This window comes from Panulirus ornatus, chromosome 41 (assembly GCF_036320965.1).
Source record: "Panulirus ornatus isolate Po-2019 chromosome 41, ASM3632096v1, whole genome shotgun sequence".
Classification (NCBI taxonomy): Eukaryota; Metazoa; Arthropoda; class Malacostraca; order Decapoda; family Palinuridae; genus Panulirus; species Panulirus ornatus.
This window is the reverse complement of record NC_092264.1, coordinates 15,361,962-15,382,159: the sequence shown is the minus strand read 5'-3', so window position 1 is coordinate 15,382,159 and position 20,198 is coordinate 15,361,962. Positions and strand designations below refer to the sequence as shown.

Here is a 20,198-nt window from a genome sequence, read left to right as displayed (position 1 = left end):
GTGAATTAGAACGATGTGGTATACTGGGGTCGACGTGCTGTCAGTGGATTGAACCAGGACATGTGAAGCGTCTAGGGTAAACCATGGAAAGTTTTGTGGGGCCTGATGTGGAAAGGGAGCTGTGGTTTTGATGCATTATACATGACAGCTAGGGACTGAATGTGAACGAATGTGGCCTTTGTTCTTTTCTTAGCGCTACATCGCGCACATGCGGGGGGGAGGGGGTTGTCATTTCATGCATGGCGGGGTGGCGACGAGAATGAATAAGGGCAGACAGTATGAATTATGTACATGTGTATATATGTATATGTCTCTGTGTGTATATATATGTATACGTTGAGATGTATAGGTATGTATATGTGCGTATGTGGTCGTGTATGTATATACATGTGTATGTGGTTGGGTTGGGCCTTCTTTCGTCTGTTTCCTTGCGCTACCTCGCTAACGCAGGAGACAGCGACGAAGTATAATATATATATATATATATATATATATATATATATATATATATATATATATATATATATATATATTCGTATTCCTATGAGTCCACGGGGAAAATGAAACACGATAAATTCCCAAGTGCACTTTCGTGTAATAATCACATCATCAGGGGAGACACAAGAGAGAAATAAAAGTTAGTTGATATACATCGAAGAGACGAAGCTAGGACGCCATTTGGTAAACATGTGATTAGACAATCACCAGGAGTGACACAGCCTAGTCAACAACAGGCAACACCAGGAGTGACACAGCCTAGTCAAGACTCAGGCAACACCAGGAGTGACACAGCCTAGTCAAGATCAGGCAACACCAGGAGTGACACAGCCTAGTCAACACACAGGCAACACCAGGAGTGACACAGCCTAGTCCCACTGTAAAGTCATAGCAGAAAGGCTCAACAGACTTACAGTGCTGTACATGTTGGTTTAACTAATCCACATGTAAACCAGCAGCTACTGTACCTTTTTCTTATGTTGAAGGCTCCGGGCACGGATAAAGTCCGTATCAAGGCCGGACCTTAACTGAAATATAAAGATTTTACTGAAAGGGAAAGAGAAGAGACGAGGGGAAAGCATTTAATAACCTTGGAGTAAGTGGAATATCTTTCCCTTAAAATGTGCCACGTCATAGTTATTAGGAAAGACATGAGAAGGTAGAGTTCCGAATCTTAGAGACGTAGGGATGGAAACATTTATCAAAGCGGCCTACCCTTGAGTTGCCAACGGCCACATAGTCATCATATGACGCAGCAGCTTACCGAGTGCTCGAAGTACCATTAAGAATGATATATATATATGAGGATTATCTAAGCTAGTATGCTTCAGGAGGAAAGGAAAGGGAGGCATGTGATGGGGTAAGGGATGAGTGAAATGAAGAAATAGTAAAATTGACGGTGATGGGAAGGGAGTAAGTCTATGAAGGATTGTTACAGTTTTATCTTGGGAAAGTATGTGAGCAAATGATGGTAGGATGTGAATGTGTCCGAGGAACGACTACCAGAGTTGGAGTATAGCAGTCTTCCTTGATCAGCAGGAGCGTGCCACAAGTCGTCCTCGAGGTGAGGGTAAGGATGACAGCCTGCGGAGGGGAGCGACATTGGAGGGTGACGTCTATGAGGACGAGGACACCGAGGACGGAGGCGAGGACTACCTCTCCGAATCCTCTACCGACTCGAAGCGGCTCCTGAAGAACGACTCACAAGGTAAGTCGGATAGTATATGATACCGAACTGTTTCACAGGACCGGTTCACACACGCACACACCCTCTCAATTCAACTTGTTTTTCTTTGCATTTTGTGACACAGATTCATCCGCATGTCACTGAAAGTTGCTAAAAACCCTGCCTTCTGCTTTGAGGCCCAGGTCATAACAGGTGTTTGATAACAGTTGCTGAGTTAGGAGCTAAAGAAAATTTTTGTCTTGATATGCAAAGGTGTCCAGGTTCTCTTGGGAGTGCAACTCTTGAGTTTGGAGGGGAAATATTATTACCTGCCCGATACCGCAAAAAGACAAAATCATCTTAATGTTTACGATATAAATCGTAAATTTACGTGTCTGCGAGTAGGTAGAGAGGAGGGTGAGTGGTTCCAGTTGAAGGTGGGTCTGCGGCAGAGGTGTTTGACTTCATCATGGTTGCTTAATTTGTTTATTGATAGGGTGGTGAGGGAAGTAAATGTAAGGGTCTTGGAGATAGGTATAGAATCTGCAGCGGTGAGGGGGGGCCTGGGAAGTGAATCAGTTGTTGTTTGCTGATGACCTGACATTGGTGGCAGATTCGACAGAGATGTTGCATAAGCGTAAGCTGATGTATGAATTTGGGAAAGTGTGTGAAAAGAGAAAGTTGAGAGCGAATATGAATAAAAGCAAGTATATCAGGTTTGTGGTGTAAGTTGAATGGAGAGAACTTGGAGGAAGTAAAGTGTTTTAGATACCTGGAAGTGGATGGACATGGAACCATGAAAGCGAAGACGAATCATAGGGTGGGTGAGGGGGGGCGAATGTTCTTGGAGCACTAAGGAATGTGTGAAAAGAAGTCACTTACGACTACGACGAAAATGGGTATGTTTGAAGGTATAGCAATCCCAACGATACTGTATAGATACATGGCAGGTTAGAGGTTAAATGTGTTGGAATTATAATGTTTATGGGCAATATGTGGTGTGTGGTGGTTTGATCGAGTAAGTTGAGGTTGACAAAAAGGATATAGTATGTGTCAGAGATGGAAATTAACAAGAAGGGGAAGACCAATTTGGAGAGGAAAGGATTGAGTGAATAAAAGTTTGAGTGCTTGGAGCCTCAATAAGCAGGAAGGTATAAGGCGTGCACGCTACAGAGTGAATTTGGAGTGATATGATATACAAGGGGCGACGTCCTGCCATTGGACTGAACCAGGGTATATGAGGCAGCCGGGGGGAAACCACGGAGAGGTCTGTGGGGGCCTGAGCGTGGATTGAGGCCTTATTTTCGTCCGTTCCTGGCGCTACCTCGCTATCGCGAAAACAGCGAATAAGTATGAAAGAAAATATAGATAATATTTAAACACTTCCTTCATTAATGGTTTAATAAGGGACTCTGCGCACTAAGTACAAATGATGAGGTGCCGTTTGGACCACAGGCTTTGTGAGGGTTTAACCTAAATTGGCCACCTCACATCCTAGAGATTTATTCTGATACATTTTAATTTATTTTTCCCTCGTATCTCGGCGATAGTAATACTCCAGTGTCTTGGAATGGAGACGCAGTGAGGTTTTCTCGTATGTCGATACATGTATCAGTACCTATCCCTTTTGAAGTCTCCGTAATCTAGTATTTCATTTCGCTATTGTTAATTTGTCCGTTTTCCATTTGTGAAAAGGTTCTGCGTGTTTTTCTGAGTTATCATCTGCTTCGTGTGAGAGGACAGGTCGTGCAGCGTGCAGCAGGCCGTCCGTGTGTGTGTGTGTGTGTGTGTGTGTAGTGCTGGTAGGCATAAGGTGATGTGTGGCGAGGTCGGCTGCTGGAGGTGGCGGGTTGTGAGTGTGGAGGTTGGCTGGGTGTGCAATGCTAGGATATCGAAGGTTGCAGCCCGCTTGTACCTCCCTCCATTCTGATGTTATTTCTGGTTCCTTTTAATCTCTCACCTGCAGCTGGACTCTGTGTCCCTTAAATCTCTTTCACGGTGTCCTGTGTCTCTTGCTAAATCATTCCTTCATTTGTTTCTCTGTTCCATCCGCTTTTCGCTATGCAGTTGGTGCATCCCTTTCTTCGCCATGGTTATAGATTCCACAAAATATGTTACAGCATCGCTCTGTACTCGAAGAATGGGATTCGGCCTTCAAATGTTTCTTTGAAGTAGGTGTTTCAAAACATCATACTTTCCTTTCTTATTCTTACTTCCAATTTGGGTCAACAGTTTGCCTTGAGGTATTTTCTCTTTTTGATTAAACCAAGGGTTTTTAACCTTTAGATATATGTAGACCAGGTCTCTTACATCTTACCGATACGTGAACACATATGATGAACAGTGCTCAAATCATATTTTGTGTTGAACTTAAGATTGTAAGACAGAATGGGAATGTGAACACCTCACAACACCTGTTGTCCCCACTTGGCGAATCACCTGACATCTTCCTCCTGCAGCGCCTGCATGAGGGCCTTGCCATGGCTCTCACATCATCACCAGCCCCTCCTACTCCCATGGTTTACTCACATCATGATCATATGTCTGAACCCTTGGAGGCCCCCCCCCACCCCAGTACTCCTTAAGTGCACCCTTCTGTTGCTAATGCCTCCGCAACACTCCATTCCCCTCACCACGTACCCCTCACCTGTGCAACATTTTAATGCCCTTACAATACTCCATTCCCCTTATCAAGCAACTATTGTATGTGCACGCTAATGCCTCTGTAACACTCCATATTGGATGACCCTTACCTGCGCATACTACTGCCTCTACAATACGCCATTATCCTCACCACGCAACCCTTACCTGCGCATGATAATGCCTCTGCATTAGTCCATTACCCTCACATGGTAACCATTACCCAATGGCTGTACAGCACTCCATTACGCTCACCATACAACCCTTCCCTATGCCTGCTAATGGTTCTACAACACGCCATTACCCCCTCACCAGGCAAGCCTTACCTGTGCATGTTAATGCTTCTGCAGCATTCCATCACCCTTCACCAGGCCTCTCCTACAACCGCTTGCGCACGACGGGCACAGCTGAGGGAAGGCTACGGGAGGCCATGTACCACCGGGTGAAGAGGGAACTACAGATCATGAGGAAGAACTCCATCAGGATCTCCTGCGGCATAGTGAGTTCCCCCGCCCTGCAGGACCCACCTGCTGGAGGTCTTGTCGAACTCGACCCTCCGTTGGCGGATGGATATCCTCTCTCCCTCCTCCTTCTTGGAGTGCCTGGATGTGAATGAATTATTATCCTGTTAGAGTGGTCGTTATGAACACCTGAGGCACGTGATTTTAGTACGACAGTACGACAGTACGAACCTTGAGTACGACGGTGCCATACTTGAGCACGATGGCACGACCCGTGAGTACGAAGGTGCAGGAGTTGGGTACCAAGGCGTGGCGGCTTTTGACCACAGTCTTAATGGCTCCGCTCAACAAGGGTCGTGCCGTCACGCGCTCAAGGGTCGTACCGTCACGCGCTCAAGGGTCGTACCGTCACGCGCTCAAGGGTCGTACCGTCTTACACAGAGGTTGAAGAACACGACCTTCTGGGGGTAAAGCTGCCGATCTTAGCATTCCAGAGAGAGAGAGAGAGAGAGAGAGAGAGAGAGAGAGAGAGAGAGAGAGAGAGAGAGAGAGAGAGAGAGAGAGAGAGAGAGCTAATATGACACATTATTCAGACGGGCGGCGCAGTGTGGTTGCATGACCTGACTGGTCTGTGGCACCTGTGTTGACCAGAGTCACTTCACTATGTTACCCCTTCACCTTTAATAACGTGGCTAACCTCCCAACTGACCACTCTCGTGTCTTGTTCATCCTCTTCAATTTACCAGGTTATTTGTATCATGTATGAATGTATTGTATTGCTTCACCGTGATTACTTGTATGATGTATTAATGTATTGTGTCATCATAAGTTCTTGTATCATGTATTCTCTCATGGTGATTACTTGTATGATGTATTAATGTATTCTTTCATTGTGATTTCTTGTATTATGTATTAATGTATTGTATTCTTTCATCATGATTAATTGTATGATGTAGTAATGTATTCTTTCATCATGATTAATTGTATGATGTAGTAATGTATTCTTTCATAGTCACTGCTTGTATTATGTATCGATGTATTGTATTCTTTCATCATGATTAACTGTATTGTGTATTAATGTATTTATGACAGTGGTGTGTGTTGTTGCAGAGACACTTCTGATTGGTCTAGTCAATAAAAGGTGTTACGTATTGTAAATGTGGTTGTACACCTGTCGTAGCGACCTACATGTATATCTAATGGTTGTATATGTAGTTACAGCAGTCCATCTGGTTGTTGTAGAGAACCAGACGTGTAGGTAGTGGTTGTGGATGTGGTTGTAGGAGTCCAACTGGTTGTTATAGTGAACTAGAAGTGTAGGTGGTGGTTGTGGATGTGAGTTGTAGTATTACAACTGGTTGTTATAGTGAACTAGAAGTGTAGGTGGTGGTTGTGGATGTGAGTTGTAGTAGTCCAACTGGTTGTTATAGTGAACTAGAAGTGTAGTTAGTGGTTATGGATGTGGTTGTTGCAGTACCTGTGGTGGTTGTAATGAACCAGAAGTGTAGTTAGTGGTTGTGGATGTGGTTGTTGCAGTACTCCTGGTTGTTGTGATGAACCAGACGTGTGGTTAGTGGTTGTGGATGTGGTTGTAGTGAGCCACTGGCTGATCATGGACTTACCACTTGCTCTCCCTCTCGTCAGGTGAACTACGGCAGGCAAATGGTGGAGCCGTACATGCGCCCCTACGCAGAATCATTCCTGGTTTACTATCAAAAATGGGCAAGGGTAAGACACTCCTTCATCCCCGTCCATGATAATATCATAGGTTTACTAAGTTACTAACCCGTCCATGACCATATCATACATTTGCCTAAGTTAATGAGACTCTGTCGTAGGCAAACTTGGTATATTGAATCGTCTGCAGTGACTTATTTACCGTGGACGATTTCTCTTCATTCTAAGTCATACGAGAGTTTTTGTTTATCATTATCAAATAGTAGGAAGTGTCTGCAGCCCGTACATGAGACGTATGAGGCATCAGGTCTTGTGTGTGTGTGTGTGTGTGTAATTTCAGGTTTTTTGGTGCTGTTTCAGGAGCACGAAATTCCGGACTGGATGACGCCACTTCAGGAGGTGTGGAACAGCGAGAGACGCTTCCTCGCGAAGGCTATAGCTCTCGTTCGGGCTCTCTTCGTCGTTTACCTCGCTGTTAGTATACTCCCTCCTCAGGGCACCTCTACTGGTCTCCTGTGTTAGGGTCTGCATAAGTCTTTAGTACCAAGGTGCCCCCTTCACCTAGGTCTTCTTATATGAGGTCTTTACTTGAGGGTCTACACTTTTTCTGTAAGACAGTATACACGGGGTCTTCTGTACTGGGTCTTTCTTCTGGTGGATATGACATCGAGGTCTTCCGTGCTGACTTTCTTGGTGTCACGTCCTTCGTTCAGTCTTCTGTTACTCTGCCTCTCCTACACTGAGGACACACAGTCTTGGGTTCCTCAATAAGGTATCTCTCTCGAGTTCTTTTCCACACCGAATATTTTCGTTAGATAGCCTATCTCCCAGCTTATCTATTGTGGCGGCCATGCCCATCTTGTAGGAAGTAGCCCAAAAGGATCATAATGGTCCAAATATCTTTAGTCACTCCCTAGGGGGTCACAATAGATGCTACAAAGTTGGTTCCTTGCAGACCGAATCATCCTTAACTGAGATTTTGGATCGGATCCTCTTTTGTGCTGGATGTCTCTACCGTGTCCTGTCTTGAGTGATGCTGTTCTGGGCTGTTCAGTGTTTGGTCTACGTGTGTTTGGTCTTCCTCTATTGGTTCCTTATGTCACCCGCTGGGTCGACGGTGCAAACGAGGCTACAGAGCGCAGCACAAAAGGCTCAGGGACTGGTAGACCTCAGTGAATAATGTTTTGCAACCGTTGAAGCTCCAGTCCTTAGACCTGCTGTATACTCAGCATCCTTTTTTACGCCTCCGCACCCCAGGATGGGTCGGGATGCGTACGATAGAATAGCAGCTCTTGGGGCAAAAATCAGTATCTACCCTTAGCCTGATCCTCCATCAAATACTCCTTCGCTTAGTTCTATATGTTTAGTCTATCTCTTGCCTTTTGCTAGACTCCCTACTGCCTCTAGGCTCGATCCTAATTTCCGTAAAACCTCTTTTCTTTCATTCGTGACTTCAATCCTTCACTAAGACGGTGTCTCTCTGTGAGCTAAGGAATCCCTGGGTGAAGGTAAGGATTTCAGTTTACAAACTACGTGTTGCAGAGTGAAGGTTGAGTTATTCTGGATAGAATAGTTGCACATCCTCCTCCAGGTGGGACTTCCGACCACCTCCCTCTGGTAGACCCGCGCCTCTGTCCTGGTCACTTAGTGTGTGGGTCCATCCCACTTAGCGCCTCCATCACCTCCCTTACTTGACTTGGTGAACCAGCCACGTCCATCACCCTCCCTTCAAATTACCAACGTCCCCCCCTCTCCCCTATCATCACTTACCTACGTTTTCTATCTTCTCTCCCATACGTTTTCTATCTTTTCGGCTACATTCTCAATTTTTGTTTACCCTTACCGAAGTAGACAGTAGTAAACAGTGACGTACGAAGATGAGAAAGATAGAAGAAGACAGAATTCCCGTCTCGAGAAATTAAGAATTTTCAGTGATGGAGCCATCATTCCGCCACTATTAAAAGCCATGTTTATTGCATATTTTCTATTTTCTTATTTCAAACTGCGAAGTGACCTTGACCTTTGCCCTTTATAACTAATGATAATTTTCCTTTAAGATCCTTCCTTGTCTAAAGGGGCAACATACACACGCGTCAAGACTTAGTGAAATTTATTCCATATAATCGACCTTTTTTTGTTCTCTTTTTTGTGTTTGTGTAAACAAACGAAAAAACATTTACAATTGCGATAATGACCTTGACCTTTTGACCTCAGAAAACGATAAGTTACTTTTTTTGTCCTAAGCGAAATCAATCGTTATAAGTGCTGACAATTTATTATTATTATTATTATTATTATTATTATTATTATTATTATTTTGAGACGGTACGGGCAACTGAACCCCCTAATCAGGGCAATTACTTTATATATATATATATATATATATATATATATATATATATATATATATATATATATATATATATATATATGTATATATATATATATATATATATATATATATATATATATATATATATATATATATATATATATATATTTCTGTGAGTCCACGGGAAAAATGAAACACGATAAGTTCCCAAGTGCACTTTCGTGTAATAATCACATCATCAGGGGAGATACAAGAAGGAAATATAACAGTCAGTTGATATACAACAAAGAGACGTAGCTAGGACGCCAACTGGTATATCAACTGACTGTTATATTTCTTGTATCTCCCCTGATGATGTGATCATTACACGAAAGTGCACTTGGGAACTTATCGTGTTTCATTTTCCCTATGGACTCAGGAATATGCTTGATCACGCGCAAAATTGTGATCCTTTGTTGTCTTTTCCTAATGCTACCTCGCACACATGAGGGGGGAGGGGGATGGTATTCCATGTGTGGCGAGGTGGCGATGGGAATGAATAAAGGCAGACAGTGTGAATTGTGTGCATGGTATATATGTATGTGTCTGTGTGTATGTATATATATGTGTACATTGAGATGTATAGGTATGTATATTTGCGTGTGTGGACGTGTATGTATATACATTGTGTATGGGGGGTGGGTTGGGCCATTTCTTTCGTCTGTTTCCTTGCGCTACCTCGCAAACGCGGGAGACAGCGACAAAGCAAAAAAAAAAAAAAAAAAAAAAATATATATATATCCCTTCTTTCATACATGTGTATAACTTTCCGCGGTAGCGAGGTAGCGTTCAGAACAAATGACAGCCTTGGAAGAAAAAAGGTCCTCATTTGGAGGATTTCCAGCCCCCAGCTCCCGCCCCTCTAAGTCACCTTTTACGACACGCAGGAGATACGTGAGTAGTATATACCCTAGTCTTTGCCAGGTACCCAATTTATCGACTAATCCATAGCGGAGGATGAACAGCTGGATCGACTGTGAACCGACTACCGCACCCAGGATTCGAACCTATACACTCGACCCTGGGCGGCCCGTGAATGCGTCATGGTCAGGAACGCTATCCGCTACACTAGAGAAGTCCATATTTCATTTCGTGGAGACGAAATTATCTGCAAAATGACGTGACCTTAACATTTAGCTTTTGACCCAAAAATATCAGTAACGTTTGCTTTTAAATCATTTTCATGATAGATGGCGATAGAATCGGGTACTGAGATATACAGTGTCCCTGCGGTGGATAGATTGTAAATGGGTGGAGGTGGAGGGGGCGAAGGGCGGTAGGACAGACAGAGAGACGGACGAAGAGACAGACGGAGAGACGGACGGACAGAGAGACGAATAGAGGAAGGGACAAAGACGGACGAGGGACTGACAGAGAGAGAAATGGACGGGTGGAGGAGAGGAGTTGATATGTGGAAGAACCAGTTACTCCCTGACCATCTGCCGCTGTCATGTGACGTCTTGGCTGAACATAGCCACTGTAACAGATGCCTCGAAGGACGGCCACAGAACTTGGCTCAATTTCCCCCCTCAAAAAAATATAAAAATATTCTTCACTACGAAAAACAACATAGATATTTGGAGAAATAATCTGCAATATAATTGAGAAGTAATTGATTACCCATAACATTACTTAATTATATTTCCCAATATCTTCGTGTTCCCCTGCCGAAGCGAAGGCCACGTAAACCCGTACATCATCCATTTCTTACGTCTTACCCAGAGCGATCTAAGTACTCCACCGGAGTGACAATATAAACATTGTTTGTGAATGTCTTTGATGAACCACGACGCATGTTTTGACCACCTCCGTCAACCACTTGTACATGATCATTGGCCTCCACTTCCCGTCGACCTGCCCTACCACAGGTGGTTTGCTCTGGCCTCCTTCACCACATACATCCCCACCACACACCACCCTCGCCTCCTCCAGGTGGTCTCGTCTGCCCACCACCACATTACATACCTCCTCCTCGTCCTCCTCCTCCGGCCTCCGACGTCCTGCACTTAGTTTCCAGTTTTCTATACACACAGTGTTGCATATTTCATACCACCCCCACCCACCTCCACCAGTTTTTTGCCTCTAACCAGTTTTACAAACCTTCGTTTCGTTCTAGGAAAATTCTATCTTCGCTCTAGGAAGATTTCTACCTTCACTCTAGGTAGATTTCTACCTTCATTCTAGGTAGATTTCTAACCTCACTCTGGGTAGATTTCTACCTTCACTCTAGGTAGATTTCTACCTTCACTCTAGGTAAATTTCTACCTTCACTCTAGGTAAATTTCTACCTTCACTGTAGGTAAATTTCTACCTTCACTCTAGATGGATTTCTACCTTCACTCTAGGTAGATTTCTACCTTCACTCTAGGTAGATTTCTACCTTCACTCTAGGTAAATTTCTACCTTCACTCTAGGTAAATTTCTACCTTCACTGTAGGTAAATTTCTACCTTCACTCTAGATGGATTTCTACCTTCACTCTAGGTAGATTTCTACCTTCACTCTAGGTAGATTTCAACCTTCACTGTAGGTAAATTTCTACCTTCACTCTAGATGGATTTCTACCTTCACTCTAGGTAGATTTCTACCTTCACTCTAGGTAGATTTCTACCGTCATTTTAGGCAGAATTCTACTTTACTTCTAGGCACATTTCTCCCTTCGTTCTGGGCAAATCTAAACTTTCGTCCTGGTAACTCCTGCTTTACTATCCCATTTTTACCACAATCTAAGCCAATTAAGCAGAGAACCTCGACATGGACCGTCAGGTCACCAGTTATCTGTCCTCTCCATGTACTCCAGTGTACTCCCAGGTCACCAGTTATCTGTCCTCTCCATGTACTCCAGTGTACTCCCAGGTCACCAGTTATCTGTCCTCTCCATGTACTCCAGTGTACCCCCAGGTCACCAGTTATCTGTCCTCTCTATGTACTCCAGTGTACTCCCAGGTCACCAGTTATCTGTCCTCTCCATGTACTCCAGTGTACTCCCAGGTCACCAGTTATCTGTCCTCTCCATGTACTCCAGTGTACTCCCAGGTCACCAGTTATCTGTCCTCTCTATGTACTCCAGTGTACCCCCAGGTCACCAGTTATCTGTCCTCTCTATGTACTCCAGTGTACTCCCAGGTCACCAGTTATCTGTCCTCTCCATGTACTCCAGTGTACTCCCAGGTCAGCAGATGGAGCGCGCGTCTCTTCGCTATGGCGGTCAGGGGGTAGCGTGAGACACTGGACTCTGCCCAGACTTGGCACTGGTTACTCTGGGAATAAGAATTTCCAGTGTATGGAATCATGAAGTACAGTGGAGTTATGTATCCTCACGGGTCATCATTTGGTCATGATGTATCAGAGTGTAGGACACCTGGGTCAGAGTGCAGGACACTTGTATTGGAATATAGGACACTTGTGTCATTATGTAGGACACTTGTATTGGAATATAGGACACTTGTGTCATTATGCTGGACACTTGGATTGGAATATAGGACACTTGTGTCATTATGTAGGACACTTGTATTGGAATATAGGACACTTGTGTCATTATGTAGGACACTTGTATTGGAATATAGGACACTTGTGTCATTATGCTGGACACTTGGATTGGAATATAGGACACTTGTGTCATTATGTAGGACACTTGTATTGGAATATAGGACACTTGTGTCATTATGTAGGACACTTGTATTGGAATATAGGACACTTGTGTCATTATGCTGGACACTTGTATTGGAATATAGGACACTTGTGTCATTATGCTGGACACTTGGATTGGAATATAGGACACTTGTGTCATTATGTAGGACACTTGTATTGGAATATAGGACACTTGTGTCATTATGTAGGACACATAGTGTAGGACACAATCATCACCTCAACACATACCACACAACTCCTCCTACGTCCTTGACTGTATTTGACCAAATGCTTGAATTATCTGGTAATTTTCTAATGTAGTCCAGTCTTCTCTGTTATCTATTGATTCTACGATTTCCTGATATAATCAGTCTATTCTCCTCCTGTTATCTATTGATTCTATGATTTCCTGATGTAATCAGTCTATTCTCCTCCTGTTATCTATTGATTCTACGATTTCCTGATATAATCAGTCTATTCTCCTCCTGTTATCTATTGATTCTACGATTTCCTGAAGTAATCAATTTGTTCTCTTCCTATTATTTGTCGATTCCGTGATTCTGAAACGTTATCATCACTTCTCGTCCCACTAATCCCTCGTCTCCTGCAGTTTTTACTTCGTCTGGTGAAAGGAAAGAAGAGTCGTCGAACTCGGTCCATGCGCTCGGAGAGTCTTCGCCGACGGGCTCAAAATCTGACGTGCGGCGGCAGCAGCAGCAGCAGCCTGCCGCTAAGCCCTTCAGCCCTGCAGCAGTCGTCCGAGCCAACGCCATCTCCCCCACTGGCAGTCCCAGCGAGTCTCCAGGATCCAGCCCTGAAGGACGACGAAGAGGATTTGGACGGTTCTCAAGCAAAAGACAGCGCCATAGGAAGTGAGGGTAATCATTCCGACAACCTGGATAGCGACCATCCGATCGCTCCTATTGACGAAGGAGACGAATCAGAAGAGAGGAGGAGGACAGAGAGAAGACCCACCATCACCATCACCACCCATCATCACCCTCCCAAACCATCAGGAATAAACACGACCTCCGTCAGGAGACGGTGGCCAGCGCCGCGGAGGCTGGGAAGGACAGTGGCTACTCAGACATGAAAACCGAAGACGAAGATAATACGACGGAGACACAGACGCAGAAGGAGGCCGACGCCACCAGCAGCCAGCATCCCCTACCGACGCAGAAGCGTCAGGCTGGACACAAAGGCCATAAATTCAAAGGCAGAAAGATTGTGACCATCTTTTGAAATGGGTTGTGGAAAGTGACACCTTGACACTGACGCGGGCGTGGATGGGTGACAGTGACGCTGGCGTGGAGAGCTGACGGCTGAGGCCACAGGAATTACACGAAGAATGGGATCTATAATGCGGGACGTGAGACTAGTGATGGTATGAACATGATGAACAGCATTATAGTAAGACATAAGCATGATGAACAGCATTATAGTGAGACATAAGCATGATGAACAGCATTATAGTGAGACATAAGCATGATGAACAGCATTATAGTGAGACATAAGCATGATGAACAGCATTATAGTAAGACATAAGCATGATGAACAGCATTATAGTGAGACATAAGCATGAAGAACAGCATTATATTGAGACATAAGCATGAAGAACAGCATTATAGTGAGACATAAACATGATGAACAGCATTATAGTGAACATAAACATGATGAACAGCATTATAGTAAGACATAAGCATGAGGAACAGCATTATAGTGAGACATAAGCATGATGAACAGCATTATAGTGAGACATAAACATGATGAACAGCATTATAGTGAGACATAAGCATGATGAACAGCATTATAGTGAGACATAAGCATGATGAACAGCATTATAGTGAGACATAAGCATGATGAACAGCATTATAGTGAGACATAAGCATGATGAACAGCATTATAGTGAGACATAAGCATGATGAACAGCATTATAGTGAGACATAAGCATGATGAACAGCATTATAGTGAGACATAAGCATGAAGAACAGCATTATAGTGAGACATAAGCATGAAGAACAGCATTATAGTGAGACATAAGCATGAAGAACAGCATTATAGTGAGACATAAGCATGAAGAACAGCATTATAGTGAGACATAAGCATGATGAACAGCATTATAGTGAGACATAAGCATGATGAACAGCATTATAGTGAGACATAAGCATGAAGAACAGCATTATAGTGAGACATAAGCATGAAGAACAGCATTATAGTGAGACATAAGCATGATGAACAGCATTATAGTGAGACATAAGCATGAAGAACAGCATTATAGTGAGACATAAGCATGAGGAACAGCATTATAGTGAGACATAAGCATGAAGAACAGCATTATAGTGAGACATAAGCATGATGAACAGCATTATAGTGAGACATAAGCATGAGGAACAGCATTATAGTGAGACATAAGCATGAAGTATCATGCATTATAGTGAGACATAAGCATGAGGAACAGCATTATAGTGAGACATAAGCATGAAGTATCATGCATTATAGTAAGACGGGAACTCCGGAAGTATCATGCATGACTGTTCGCATGATTCGTGGATGATCACTGCCATAAAGGCCACCTTCCCTCCCCCTTTTCGCGCTCCAACCACGGCTACTTGCCAACGTACACACGCGTCACAATCCACTCCTCCGCGCCTTACGTGTGACGTCAGGACATCATCTCTCTCTCTTAAAGCACACGTTGGCCGCTGGCAGCGCTGCACCTCAGAACTGACGTCAAGTAGACAAAACCCAAGAAGAAAAACACCAAGGTTGCTGCTCCGTCAATTATATATATATATATATATATATATATATATATATATATATATATATATATTCCTACGAGTCCACGGGGAAATGAAACACGATAAGTCCCCAAGTGCACTTTCGTGTAATAATCACATCATCAGGGGAGACACAAGAGAGAAATATAACAGTCAGTTGATATACAACAAAGAGACGAAGCTAGGACGCCCTTTTGGTAAATGGCGTCCTAGCTTCGTCTCTTCGATGTATATTAACTGACTTATATTTCTCTCTTGTGTCTCCCCTGATGATGTGATTATTACACGAAAGTGCACTTGGGGACTTATCGTGTTTCATTTCCCCGTGGACTCGTAGGAATATCTTGATCACGCGCAAAACTGTGATCCTTTCCCATATATATATATATATATATATATATATATATATATATATATATATATATATATATATACATATATATCATGGACTGTCTCCAGAGTGATGACGTGTTTTTAAATGTATAAAATGAAGTGGGTTATTATTTTAGTGTGGAGTGAATTTTTAATATGTTAAGAGTCATGATGTGTGTGTGTGTGTGTGTGTGTGTGTGTGTGTGTGTGTGTGTGTGTGTGTGTGTGTGTGTGTGTGTGTTCAATTACCCATCTGTAATTACCTATATGTACAGTGCAGGGAGTAAGGTCGCCTCTTATAAGGTACTCCATCAATTTTGTGTATGTAATAATCTGTCTGTACCTTACGAGAGAGAGAAAGAGAGTGTGTGTGTGTGTGTGTGTCTGTGTAATTCCTTTTCTAGTACAGTCCTGTAGTGAAGATGTGAGAGGGAGTGTAGATGGACAGCCCCGGCTCACGGTTGTGAGTGTTGGGTGTGTGTCAGCTGCTTCAATAAGCTTGTGCTTCTGCTCTTATGACTCAGCTTTATAAGATACAGTCAGTCGAGCACTGGCTTCTGTACTGTATTCTAGGTCCTGTCCTGCCTGCTGTACACCTGTCTGACTGTGTTCTGTAAATACTCCAACGTCATGGCGTTCCCAGTTGACTGTGTTACGTCTCGTGAGAATTTAATAAAGGTTAACTCAAAACCTGGTTTATGAGTCTCCTGTTTCTGTTCCTCCTCCTCCTCCTCCAATAAAGTTTAACTCAAAAACTGGTTTATGAGTCTCCTGTTTCTGTTCCTCCTCCTCCTCCAATAATGTTTAACTCAAAAACTGGTTTATGAGTCTCCTGTTTCTGTTCTCCCTCCTCCTCCAATAAAGTTTAACTCAAAAACTGGTTTATGAGTCTCCTGTTTCTGTTCCTCCTCCAATAATGTTTAACTCAAAAACTGGTTTATGAGACTCCTGTTCCTCCTCCTCCTCCTCCACCTTGCTACCGTGGCCAAGTGTCATCCACAGTAACACTTGGCGCTGAACCCGACCACACTCTCTTCCTACCAACAAGAAGAAGGCGCTTGTTACTGTTTTCTGTGGCTCATCATAACAGTCCAGCCCAAAAGTTCAGCTGTCCATGATCTGGAACTGTTATCATCGTCATTATTATAATTATTATCATTATCATTATCATTATCATTATCATTCTATCATTATTAGTTTGAGCTGTGGATGGTGGGTTTTGGTTTTCGTTATACGACAGCTAAAGAGTGTGGGTGTGTGTGTGAGGCCATTGTTCATTTGTTCCTGACGCCACCTTCCTTTTCCCCAGGCGGGAAAGGTTATCAATATCATTATAATTACTGCTGTTATTATCATCAGTAGTAGTAGTAGTAGTAGTAGTAATAGTCGTAGTAGTAATAGTAGTAGCAGTAGTAGTAGTAGTATTAGTTGTAGTAGTAGCGCGGAAGAGGATACAGAATGTACCTCACCAAGTCTTTGAACTGGACCACAGTGACTGAATTATCCAACCAAGAAACTACATCCAGTCGGCAAAATTAGGAACACCGAAGCCCAACCTTAATATAGCCGAGAAAGTAACATACGTAATGTGATATATGGATAAGAGTTATCTCTGAATCAACTGCTTCTACTGCAGGATGCAAAGAACGTCAAGAAAACTCTCTCGCGAATCGGTTTCACAAGACTGCTGATGTCCCTCACCAGAGGGCTACCTAGAGCCAGCCCCAACACTCCCCATCCCAAGTCTCTCTCGTCACCTCTGTTCACTGGCGAGTACCAGGGATGGGTCTGGGTGCTTGCATTACCTCGTACGGAGGTGTGAGTAATGAGGCGGGACGGGCGAATGAGCCAGTGTGGTGGCGATGAGCCGTCGAGGGGCTGCTGCTCGCAAAGCCACGACCACTCAGTTAGGAGGGGAGGACTTCCAGCCCCTTAGATCCGTTCCTCTTAAACGCCTTCTGCTACACGCAGGCAGGAGGTATGTACGTGGGTAATAGTCCTTCTCCCTTGTCCCTACAGGTAGCTGTACCAACCACACTAGATATTACAGCCAAGGAAACGGGTACAACCAAATGGTTATTGTACAGGCACCGGGTACAACCATGGCAGCCAGTGGATACAGCTAAGGCCATGAATACAACCTTAGCAGCCAGAGCAACAAAGTAGTTGGTACAACCTTGGCAACAAGTACAACCATGACAGCTGGTACAACCAAGACTACAAGTACAACCAAGGCAACAGGTACAACAAAGACTACAAGTACAACTAAGACAGCAGTTACAACCAAAACAGCTGCCACAACTGAATCATCCCTTCTCAAGCGATATTACAAATCTCGTTATCATCTCCAATTTCTTTACTTACAAAACTGTTTTCTCATAACCAGTTCATTCCATGTGGTCGTAATGATATCATACTCCCAGGTCCTGATCTTATATGACCTCTCCATAATCCCCAGTGGGATTAGCGTCAATTAACCTGGTAGTCATACTCATACAATTAACACTATCAGCGTGGATGACCTTATCGGCTCATCAATATTTTCGCATTACTCAATCACTCAGTCTGTGACTAGAGGCACCAGTTCTCCGGACACGTCCACCATTTACTCCTGGCTCATCATTCAGTAGCAGGGGCTCTGTGGTGCCTCATTTCCCGTGGCTTCTTCCTCCAGCAGAGTCCCAATGGGACATCGCCAGGACCCGTCTCCTACAGCAGTCTCATCTGCAGAACTCCAACAACTTCGGCAGCGCCTCCTCCTCTGTGCAATGACTCCTTGAGACTCAGCATCCAGGTAACCCTCCCATGGAACACCACACATCTTCCCCTGTGGCTCAAGACAGCCTCTCCAGCGCCAGCACTTTGGGACACCTCCCTCCTTCACCTGCACCAACACCACGGGAACAGAGCTCACACCATCTCTCCTCACTACGGTTCACCTGCTCCTGCTTATCTACTCCTGCACCACTTGCTGTACCTCGAGCTACATCCATGGTCCGTATGGGTTCCCAGAAGCTCTCCTAACATCATTCCAGGTCATGTTTCTTGCACGTCCCGACTCCTGTTTCTCAATCCATCACCAGAAAGGAGTTAGACACTTGAGACCATTCACCAATAGACCGATGCAGCCAATGGAGGGGGTACAACCAAAATAGCCAGCAGGTACAACCAAAGCAGCCGGTGCCAGCAAGGCAACCAGCAGGTATTAGATTGTACCTACTGGTTGCCTTGTTTACAATGGTGCTACCTAAGTAGCCATTGCAACCAATTAGGCGCCTGGTACAACCAAGGCAATTTCGGTAGTTCTGTGATGAACATGGTGTTCATGGAAGCAGGAGAGGGACGTGACAACTGTTGGCTAGTGACAGGGAGGGAGGTATTCCAGCGTTCAGTCAGTGTATGAACGGCAGCTGGAGAGGTTATCGACCGGGATATAAATGTTGGCTGAAGATATCATCATCTACGTTACCTCTGTTGTCACGGGTTACCACCTGCGTTGGCAGGAGGTTGGCAGTAAACATCAATAGTATCAGAAGTAGTTAGTGGGCCATGATAACAATGTTAGCCTGTGGTAACCATAAAGATATCACAACCTGCACAATGTTAGCTGGTGTTAACCATAAAGATATCACAACCTGCACAGTGTTAGCTGGGTTGACTATAAAGATATCACAACCTACAGAAGTCTGCTGACAAAATGTTAATGATAAGAACATGAGGGTTAAGGTCCGGAATACCTGAGAGAGAGAGAGAGAGAGAGAGAGAGAGAGAGAGAGAGAGAGAGAGAGAGAGAGAGAGGCTGTCAAACCTACGTTGGCAGTATAAAGATTGACGAGCCGGGTGATGTTGGCAATAAAAGATTAACGAACATAATTATTACATTAGTCACCTGGTGAGGTCGACAGGTGAGGTTGTGAGATGAGGAAGACATATGAGGCTGACAAGTGATGTTGGCAGAGTAGGTTGACGGGCGAAGTTTGATGGTGAGGTTGGCAGTTGTCACGATGATGTTGGAAATACAAACTAGTGAGGACGTGGGTCCGGTGGGGTTTAACAGGATTCTTAACATTCAAAAGGACAGTTAGCGACTTGGGGTTCGCGCGGTTCTGAGAGGCGCCAACATCCAGTGTGAGGTTCGCACAGGTCTTGAAGGAACCAGCGACCAGTCAGAGGTTCGCGCGGGTCTAGAAGTAGTCAGTGACCAGTGCAAGGTTCGCTCGCTGTTCATGTGGCAGCCAGCGATCAGAGCGAGGTTCGCTCGCTGGTCAAGTGGTAGCAGCAATCAGAGCGAGGTTCGCTCGCTGGTCATGTAGTAGCCAATGACCAGAGCAAGGTTCACTCGCTGGTCAAGTGGTAGCCAGCAATCAGAGCGAGGTTCACTCGCTGGTCAAGTGGTAGCCAGCAATCAGAGTGAGGTTAACTCGCTGGTCATATAGTAGCCAGTGACCAGTGCGAGGTTCACTCGCTGGTCAAGTGGTAGCCAGTAATCAGTGCGAGGTTCACTCGCTGGTCAAGTGGTAGCCAGTGATCAGAGCGAAGTTCACTCGCTGGTCAAGTGGTAGCCAGTAATCAGAGCGAGGTTCGCGCGCGGGTCCCAGAGCCTCT

At 44.4% G+C, this 20,198-nt stretch overlaps 1 protein-coding gene and 1 long non-coding RNA gene across 7 annotated transcripts in view; both read left to right on the top strand.

Annotated features, from left to right (window-relative positions):
• LOC139761701 (uncharacterized) overlaps window positions 1–15,185 on the top strand; it is a 41,365-nt gene extending 26,180 nt beyond the window's left edge. For 2 of the 6 annotated variants that reach the window (XM_071686062.1, XM_071686060.1), the window contains 5 exons: window positions 1,537–1,705; window positions 4,675–4,802; window positions 6,409–6,492; window positions 6,802–6,915; window positions 13,052–15,185. In XM_071686062.1, coding sequence (XP_071542163.1) covers window positions 1,537–1,705; window positions 4,675–4,802; window positions 6,409–6,492; window positions 6,802–6,915; window positions 13,052–13,534 — 978 coding nt within the window. In that variant the 3' untranslated portion in view covers window positions 13,535–15,185. Of the gene's footprint in view, window positions 1–1,533; window positions 1,706–4,674; window positions 4,803–6,408; window positions 6,493–6,801; window positions 6,916–13,051 lie in introns of all 6 variants that reach the window. The other 4 variants (XM_071686061.1, XM_071686063.1, XR_011715595.1 and 1 more) reach the window with 3 other exon arrangements.
• A 213-nt stretch (window positions 15,186–15,398) lies between these two features.
• LOC139761702 (uncharacterized) lies at window positions 15,399–16,529 on the top strand. Its single transcript, XR_011715596.1, has 2 exons — window positions 15,399–16,271; window positions 16,458–16,529. It is a non-coding gene; the product is annotated as an uncharacterized lncRNA (long non-coding RNA).
• Window positions 16,530–20,198: the final 3,669 nt, after the last annotated feature.